This window comes from Syngnathoides biaculeatus, chromosome 22 (genome assembly GCF_019802595.1).
Source record: "Syngnathoides biaculeatus isolate LvHL_M chromosome 22, ASM1980259v1, whole genome shotgun sequence".
NCBI lineage: Eukaryota > Metazoa > Chordata > Actinopteri > Syngnathiformes > Syngnathidae > Syngnathoides > Syngnathoides biaculeatus.
In genome coordinates, this window is record NC_084661.1 from 10,853,118 (window position 1) to 10,863,081 (window position 9,964).

A 9,964-nucleotide genomic window follows, 5' to 3' on the forward strand; every position below is an offset into this window, starting at 1 on the left:
TCTGGTCCTCGATCCTCTTCATCTCGATACGTTTCAAAGAACCTTGTTTTGTGATCATTGTATCCAACGTCGGAACGGAACCCTTCATCACATGGGCTAAAATACGGGCTTTGTCTTTAATAATTGTCACCACGACGGAAGCCTTGGTGGTGTTGTCGCCTCTCCTTTCTCCATTCTTTTTATGATTTTGAGCTTCGTTTCCACGGTAATGGATTTGCTAAAAATTGCCAAAAGACACAGCTTACTTCTTTGGGGCGATAATGTCTAAAAAAGAGCGCAAAAAATGTAAAGATACTCCTGACGGACGAGCATTAGCCAGACAAAATGGCGGATGATGGGCGGGCGTCGAAACATCTTAGGTCGAGACAGTCTTAACCTGAGGATTTATTTTATTACTTTCAAATTTTAAAATACTTTATTTACTATTATTTTATTATTATGCTTTAGCAATAGCAGGCGGTTGGATGTTGCTTCGTAGGCTTAAATTATAACTACTGTTTTGAAAGTTTATATGACACAAAATAACAAATTTTCGTGGGCTGGAAGCGCACCGAAAGTCTGCAATTTTGGTTTGAAATGGTCATTTTTAAGGCAAATTTGATCATTTCATGCCGTCTAAGGATTTTTTTTCTGAAAATTTACCCCGGAAATCGTGTTTCACTTATCAATACGAAATTTTGTTATGCAGCTGGAATATACGAAGAACGGAATGATTTCATTTTTTTTTTCAACATTTAACTTCAGGTGCAAACAAACATTCTGAGGGTAAAACATTGAGTTGATCTTTTTCGATTCTCCGTCCTCGTTTGATCGAGTGTACTGTAATCGTGACACTGGTTTGGTGAAGCGAATGTGGTCAAAGCGGCCTCAACTGCTTGCTTTGTTGGGGGGGGGGGGGGTCAGGAAGCATCTACGAGAACTTTCCTTTCTCCTGAAGCAAATATCCGACTTACGTTGTTGAATCACGGGCTTGAAATTCCGTAACGTGCGTGTCAACAACGTGGGAAAAGGAAAAGGGAACGCCGCCAGGTGGATTTGGGCGTGATCGAAACACAGAGGACAGCATCCGGGTGTCAAACAGCAACTTAAAGGGGGTGCCAATGAGCACTAAGGAGCTGGCTCCCATGTGGGTGGCTGCTTTCGAGCCGGCAGACAATGTCCCTTTTAAAATGGCCGCGTCTGGAAAGGCCATTAGATGTGCATATAAAATTTCCCCTGTGATTAATAGTGGATGCGGCAGGCGAGCTACTCCAACATGTGGCTGGGGGCCCGGAGGCTCCGCCTCTACGGTGTCCCGTTTCCCCCCCTACCATAAACTTGCCGCTCTTTTCCCACCTCGAGGAGGAGGGCTCACTGTCAAGCGGGCCTCTGCAGACTTGTGAAAAGAGGCGGCCCGAGCGCCTCGGCCCAGCAGTTTCCCCGTCCAGCTCTACCAGGCCAGCCGGCGCCCGGTCCCTGAGAGAGCGTGTGAGGACCCCGCAGGAGCGCGAGCGACGACGGGGGTCACCGAGGCCTTCTGTCCTCGCGTCGTCAAGAGGATCTCCACAGAGTTTTTTTTTTTTTTTTTTTTCAAGTGCGATCATGGACCAGCCGGGCAGCAGTTGCATGAGGAGCGCCCACCCCAGCACCCCCATCTGGGGGTGCATGAGAAACCCTCACTCGGGCGTCCCGGGCGCCAACCTTCAGTCGCCCTATCAGCAGGCCCCTTTCTCCCTGCACCAGAAGCCCGAGTTCCTGGCCTACACGGATTTCTCCGGCTCCTGCCTGGTGCCCCACGCCGCCGCGTACCCGCGCGACGACAGACTCTACCCGGACAGCCAGGGTGGCTACCAGAGACCCGACTGGCACTTCAACCCTTGCGAGACCCGGGGTCGGGCCCCCGAGGCCTGCCCGCCCGTGGTCGCCCCCGCCGCCGTGGGGGAGGGCGCGGGTGGCAGGCCCGAGCTGGACGCTGCTGGGGCCGAGAGGCTGCCGGGCGCCTTGCCCGGGTGCCCCGAGGGGGAATACTCGCCACAGAGCGTGGCGTCGGCCGACTCAGACAAGAAGAGCGGTGGCAAGCGGAAGAGAGATGTCGCAGGTGAGGGGACGCTTCTGGAACTCTTCTCGCAGGAACTCCGAATGAAGCCCGATAATATTCATATTTAATATTTATCTCAAGGTGCGTTTGGAGGCAGAGATGTGAGTGATAACTCTGTTTTTTGGCTCAAGTTGATCAACTTGTTATTCCTTCAAGTTTATTGCAAACATTCAAGAGTATTAAGTGCAAATGCACAATAAGGCCCAAAGAAAATATTCATATTTAATATTTAGATTCCGGCTGCTGTTTCTGGAATTGTGACCAAAACAATATTTTTGACGAAGGTCTTCCAAATCATCAAACTGATGTTCTCATAACTTTAATGAAAGAATTCTAGAGCGACACAGCAATTATAATCATTTTCATACACAAGTATGTTTCTTATTTTAAAGTATCAAATGTCCTCACATGTATAAATTGTACAATATCTCATGTGCAAATAAACACAAGTACACTCAACAGTAACAAGGCACAGGAGAGTCCCACAACAAAGTAATATCCATATTTAAGATTTAAATTCCAGCTCATGTCTGCAGATCGAGATTTTTTTTCCTCTTCGCTGTAATCGCAACAATTCAAGAGCGTCACAATAAGTTAATTTTCCTGCTCAACACAAGTCATATTAATTTTTCATAACAATATGCTAAAATCACCTTGAATATCCGTGTGTATAATTTCCCAATGATAATAGTAACAAATGTACTGTTCATCTTTTAACATCAAATAAGTATTGATCAGTGTTAACGTTCAAAAAGAAAAATTCACAAGTGAATCAAGAATTGTAATTTTTTTTTCATGTCGTCATAACGATAGGTAATCTTTTTGTTCATGAAAGCGCGTCAGGTGTTGGGGGAAAAATGACGCCTGCATAATTCATAGGTGAGGTTTTGTGCATTTTTCATCTTCGCTACCCTCCGGCTATTACGTGATGTTAATTGGCCTTCTGTCACTTAGTCCGAAGACATTTTGTGGACCCCCCCCCCCCCCCTTTTTACGGCATCTGGCTGTGCGGGATATTTATTGGGGGTGTGATGTCACAAGGTCCTGCCAGGTGTTCAAGCGCGCATTCTCGCCGCCAGCCAACCAAAATCCCATTAGCGCTGACACCTGAACTTAAGTGTGATTTTTTTTTTTTTAAATTATTGCAACATCTGCATCTTACACGTGTGTTCATGCACATCTGGATTCCCAGAAGGTCACCTTCTGGCAAAGCGAAACTTTGTCAAATTAGAGCCGTTCACAAATTGAAAACAATGACGTCAAGCGTTATTGCCCCTCGTGATGTTGAAGCGTTGCTACTTTGGTTGACCAAAAATGTTCGCCGGTTGTTGTTGTCCTACCACTTCCAATTTCTATTTGTATACAGAACCTGTTTGAAATTTAATATTGAGGAATGAGCGATTGCAAATAGTTTCACCACACAAGAGAAAATTATATTTTTGTATCTTTGTAGGGGATGTATTGATTTATTTATTTTTTTCGAATACCTTGATTTTTAAGGTTTAATTTTATTTATTTTTTAAGTGGTTGAGGTTTAAAAAATGTTTTCATATATATCTTTTAGGGGGTGATGCTTTGTTTTTGGAGTAAACTTTTTTTCTTCAATCTCATGACAGTCAGTAACATTGTACTTTTTCAACTATAGGAATTATACAAGACAAAAAAAATCAATCTCAGTAAGAATTTTTTTTTTTTAGTGGTTGAAGTTTAAAAAATGTTAAAAATATATATATTTTTAGGGGGTGATGCTTTGTTTTTGGCGTAAACTTAATATATTTAATATGACAATAACAATTTTCAAAGTAAAGAGATGCTTAACATTGTACTTTTTCAACTATAGGAATTATACAAGACAAAAAAAATCTAATTTTTTGAGAAAAAAGTCCTATTATTAAAAGATTAAAGCCGGTTGTCTGAACTTTATAGTGCTAATACAGTATGAATAATAATCACTGTTCTGAGTATTTAGGTTTTTTTTTTTAGTAAAACTAAACTAGACTATGATGAGATTATTGCTCGGTCCAAATTAAGAAGAACCATTGGTGGACCTTGGTGGGGTCTGCTCTTTTTTTTTTTTTTTTTTTTTTTTCTGTCCCCTCACCCCCCTAAGTGAAATTGTTGAAAAAGGCAAACCCTTACGGAGATATTTGAGGCATCTCCTGATGGATTTGCTGTCACGTAGAGATGAGTTAATGTAGGGGTCTTCTCCTGTGGGACCCCCGCAGACAGACACACACAAGACCGGTTCTGACCAGGACACATCCGCATCTTTGTTCTTTTGCCGGCAGCTTTAACGACGTTCCGCCGCATTCCTCCACTAAGTCGGTCCCTGTGTGACGGCGCGGCCAAACGGACAAATTAGCCAACTACCGACCCGCTGTGTGCGTGATTCACGGTGGTCCTAAAAGTACCACAAGCTGACCGTTAAAGTTTGTTGGTGCCATAAAAATAAATGTGCTCAAATTTTTTATTTTAAAAACATTTCCCCGGGACTAAGTTACTTTTGGAAAAAAAAAAAAAAAAAAAAAAAAAAACAGCCCCACACAATGCGTTTCTCCTTCCGATCCTCGCCCAGACGCGCCGGAGTCGGTCTGCAAGGGCGACGCCAACTGCAAAGCCCGGAAGGAGCGCACGGCCTTCACCAAGGAGCAGTTGAGGGAGCTGGAGGCCGAGTTCACTCACCACAACTACCTGACCAGGCTGCGCCGTTACGAGATCGCCGTCAACCTGGACCTCACGGAGAGACAGGTACGGGAACGCTAGGACGGGAAGGGCAACAATTTTGGGGAAAGGAGAGCCGCCGTTGCGCTTGAACGCCAGGACAACAGTAAAACACAAACTTACATACAACGAGCTGCTGTCGACCTCAGCTCACTTCCAGAAACTCACGTGCAGACTCGCCGATGTCACACAATGCCCGACAAGTCACATACTTACTTAGTCGTTTCAATGCATTTTACGCTTTCAATTTTTGTGTTCAAATATCTTTAGAATTTGTTTTGAGTCGATGGTGGAGCAATGACTGTGACACCATTTTTAACCAATCAGAAGCATGAAAAATGTCAACCGGAGGAAAATAACAGGCAATTCAGTTAACAGCAAAGTGTGTTTCATTGTCACTGTGATCCAGGAATAGTATAAACAAAATGAAAAATATAAAAAAAAAAAGAAAAATCTTTGTTACTTTTTCATACTAGAAAGCAGTTTGCATATAATTATGAGGCCTAAAGTATGTCCTCGATTTGCTTAATTCATTCATTCATCCAAACAAAGGGTATTTGGGCTCCACTTGACCCCTGACATCTCAGAAATTTTTTTCAAAATGATTCCCTCATAATCGTGACACCAATTAAATATGTACCCATAAATAATACCATAGGAATTTAAAAAAAATGCTTATTTTCAAGACAACCCTTTGCAAAGTTGCAATAAGCTCGTATTTCTTACATAAAGCTGCCTAGTTCAGAGAATAGTTGTAATTTTTCAAAAAACTGAAGTAATTCGACAGAAGAAAGTCATAATCTTATGATGAGGTAACTGATGTTTTTCCAAGATGTTATAAAATTAAAGTTTAACAACGAGCAAATCAATTGGAGGGGAACAAAGTTTTGAAATCATTACTTTAATTCTGGGAAACAATGCCATTAATATTTAAAAATAAACCTCAAAGAAAAAATAATTGTTTTAAAAAAACATCAACTTTACTTCTGTGATATTACAAGTTTTTAATTACTCTTTTTTAATTGTAGATAGGAGTTATGTCTTTATCTTGCTAGTTTTATTGCTTCACTAGTCCCGATAAGTTGGCATGTACTTTGTAAGAATGACTAACTAACATAACTAATACATAGTACTACTACTACTAGATACATAACTAAAAGTTTCTTTCAGCTTGTCCCTTTCAGGTGTCATCTCAGATGAACGCACATATGTTTGGCACAATTTTATTATTATTATTTTTTTTTATATATATATATATATATATACACCAGGTGCCCTTCCTGACGCAACCCTTCTCAGCGAGTGGAGGCCCCAGTGGGATACGAACCCACAACCCCTGGTTTTCCAAACCAGTGCGCTAACCACTGAGCTACGGGGCCTCGGTACAACTCAGGGGATCCCTGGGCATCCGGGGACCCCAGTTTGAGAACCCCTGCGCTAATACAAGATCCACGTTTGCGGTACAATCGTAATTAAATTATTTCCGCACGATATATGAAAACTCTTTGACCAGTTTGACCAGTATTCCCAGTGCAGCGCGCTCCGACTGGATTTGCCTTTCTCGAAAGTGGACAATAAAACCTCAACCCCCGCTCCTTCCGTCATGAGACTCCATTGGCGTCGCCCGGTCGTCCAAATTACAATGAGCAGATGTTTTCCTGCACGGACTCTTGCGGTTCTCTCCGCATGACGTGAGGCTTTGCGGTGTAGGGGGTTCGGGGGAGGCGAGGGGGGCGCCATCCAACCGGGCCAGCACGTGCGCCAGCGGCGGGACATATTAAAAAGTCCGGTGTCCTGGCTAATGAGGCGGCGGTGCCACATGCGGCGACCGCACGGAACGGTCGTCTGCTTCCTTAAATGGAATTCCCAGACTGCTGGACGGCGGCGGCGGCCTCCGCGTTCCATCTTCGGCGCTGTCGTGATGTCCTTTCCATCAGTCGTCACGGAGGACGCGGTGGACGGCGAAGAAAGGGGGATCGGGATGTTGGAACGGATCAGATGAGGATGGATGTGGAAGTGTCCGTGTCCAACTTCTACAAACTAAAACCAAAAGACGGGCGGGGGGACCTAAAACGGGTGATCAGATTCATTTTTTTTTCCAAAAGACACTGGAGATGGTCTTTATTTTGACATTGAACTTCATTTTTACGTGTTACACTTAAAAAGCCAAAACAACACAACTCCAGTGAACATTTACGCAAAATAACATTTGCAAAACAAAAAAAATTTGAAATAAATTTGTCAAATTAGCAATTTGATATATTTTACATGTACGCCAACTTTTTTTTCCATTTATTTTTTTTCTCTCAACCTTGTCTGTAGATGACCTGGTCCATCAATTTTTTTTTTATATATAAAATCAAAAATCGCCCTATGAACGTGAAATTTTCCCATTCTTAGTTTACAATCGAAGAAAGTTAGCCACAAAATAATTTTTTGACAAAATGAGAATAAAAAGAAGAAAAATACCTGTTGGTCATAAAAATAAATAATTCTTTGTCAGGGGAAGGTCAAGAATAATGACTCATTAAGCAGTTATGAAAACATAATTCATGTAATGTGAATGTGCCCATGTTTATTCATCCCATCCCACTATTTGTTTTTTTAATCGTCATTTAAAAAAAATGTCCAGATTGATACTGGATGGTTTTCACATTTTCCAGGAACTATTTTTAACTTTAGTTGTACGTTCTTGAACAACTGCGAGTATTGCCTATGATGCAGTATGTAATGATTTTAATAAGGCGAACAGAAGATTATAACAAAGTCGTCGTTTAATTTCTGGCATAATTAAAAGTGATTTAAACGTCAACACTGACCGGCCAACTTCTGTGCGAATCTGAGCAGGAAGCGCTCCAGTGTCATCATCCACTCTTTCCATATTTTATTTTTTATTATTTTTTTTCTGTCCATTATGCAGAACTTCCTGCTGCTATTCTCGGTACCGCAGTCAAAATATTTCCTATCGACAAGTAAAGGAAGACGAGCGAGCCAACATCCTGTGGCGCTCGACGCGATGATGATGATGATGATGATACGTGATATGATATATACGGATTCGATACAAGTGATGGTGTGTACTTTTCAAATCGTGGTTAATAATTTAGCTATTTTGTCACAAGACATTTGGAACCAAAACTTTTTCGTTTTTTTTTACTCTTTTTAAATAAATTAGTTTATTAATAAGTTGTATACCAGGAATACAACACAAAATGAATGAAAATACATTATTTTGATATTTGTAATAGATCACCACTACACAGGAAATATTAAATAATTTTTTGTTTTGGAAAACAGCATTTGGGAAAAGAACAGAAATGCTGCAACCATGAAATTTAAATTGTGGAGGAAAAAATGTAAAGTGAACCAACCTCCGCAATATGTGAAATCTGAGAAGTAGTGACCACATTTAAAATATTTCAATATTTCTATATATTTTAAAACGCCATGACCTTCACCAGACTTGTTAATCTTCCCTATACTTTTATTAATCTTTTTAAACACTTTCTATCTTCATAAACACCTTTTTAACCTCTTAAAAATTCAGTTATGCATAATGGTACTATACACTAGCGCCAACGTGCTAGCTCCAGTGCTAATGCTAGTGCCGCAGCTGTGTAAAAGCTGCAAGTGCCCACATTGAAACCCACGTTAAAACATATTTACAAAGATGGCACACAGTTTAACGCTAGCGCCGTTGCGCTGATGCTAACACTAGCGCCAATATGCTAACTTCAACGCTAACGCTAGCATCGCAGCTGTGTAAAAGCCGCAAGTGCCCACATTGAAACCCACGTTAAAACACCACATATTTACAAAGACGGCACACAGTTTAATGCTAGCGCCGTTGCGCTAATGCTAACACTAGCGCCAACATGCTAGTTCCAACGCTAACGCTAGCCCCGAAGCTATATGCTGTCAATTTTATTCGATTTTTTTTTTTTAAACAAAATAAATTTTACAGCAAACAGTCCGATATGCCAAATGATGCGGCATTTCAATATGTAACAAAAAAATGTGCAACGGACTAATCCGGTGTAGCGAGGGAACACTTGAACACATTCGACGCGTGGGCAGCCAATCACAGAGCACACAAAGATAAACAGCCAATCAAACTTTGGGCAATTTTAATTTTTAGTCCTTGCGTTCTCATTTTGTATTTGTGTATTTTATCCACTCAACAACTGTTGCTCTCCTTGCCCACATTTATAATCGCTTAATTACACATTTTCCATTTCCCACTTCACTGAGGGTCACTCGTAACTTTCTGGGTTCCTTCCTTCAAGGTGAAAGTCTGGTTCCAGAACCGGCGGATGAAGTGGAAGCGCGTGAAAGGCGGACAGTCGTCGTCGCCGAACGACCCGGAGAACGACGACATGGACTCGGCCGCCTCGCCCACCTCCGACTGAGAAAGCGGGAGAAAGGGGAAGGCGGGAACTGGACCCGGGACGCCGGTCGAGTTCTCGCCTCTCTGCAAAGGAATCCGACAATTCCAAAGACTTTTTTTTTTTCAAAAAAACAAAAAAAATTGTGTTCCCAGGGAAAAGAAGACAGCCTAGTGTGTACTTTTCCAATGTACATATTTGATTTATGTCCACTCTGATGTGTGTTTTGTTTGCGATTCATCCATCTTGAGTATTGTGAGAGGCCTCCTGGACGTCCAAACCGTGTCATCGCCGTTTGTGTCACGTGACTGCAACCAGCTGCTGAGACTCACTTTACTTATATATATATATATATAATGTGCATATTCCCCCCCCCTCCCCATCCCTTTTTTTATTACAGTTTGAATGTTAGCGATAAAAACAGATGTTGCCTTTTTTTCTGTGCAAATAGAATAAATCCTCGGCTATAAAACTGGCAAAATATCCCCAGTATTTATTTCAAGCGCTGCATATGCAAAAGAAAAATTGCACCCCTGCTGACATCCATGACTCTACTATAGTGTACTATGGTATGCTTTGTATAGTTTCCAAAAAAAAAAAAAGTTTTTCAGCCAAAGGCAATTTTACATTAAAAAAAAATGTCACACCAAACAAAAATGTCACAAGTCTATCTACTGGATTAATAATATGTATTATGATAGTAGAAGGGCATTTATTTTTTCTGCTTTTCACTGTTTGTAGAAATAACATATTTTCATCCAAATTATTGTCGAGAATGATG

General features: G+C 41.4%; 1 protein-coding gene and 1 non-coding gene across 2 annotated transcripts; one reads left to right on the forward strand and one right to left on the reverse strand.

Annotated features, from left to right (window-relative positions):
• Positions 1-1,329: 1,329 nt before the first annotated feature.
• On the forward strand, positions 1,330-9,548 carry meox1 (mesenchyme homeobox 1). The gene is made up of 3 exons (XM_061810509.1): positions 1,330-2,077; positions 4,653-4,825; positions 9,085-9,548. The coding sequence occupies exons 1-3, from the start codon at positions 1,582-1,584 to the stop codon at positions 9,205-9,207; spliced, it is 792 nt and encodes a 263-aa protein (XP_061666493.1). The 5' UTR covers positions 1,330-1,581; the 3' UTR covers positions 9,208-9,548.
• Positions 6,105-6,177, reverse strand: trnas-gga (transfer RNA serine (anticodon GGA)). The gene has a single exon. It is a non-coding gene; the product is annotated as a tRNA-Ser (tRNA).
• Positions 9,549-9,964: the final 416 nt, after the last annotated feature.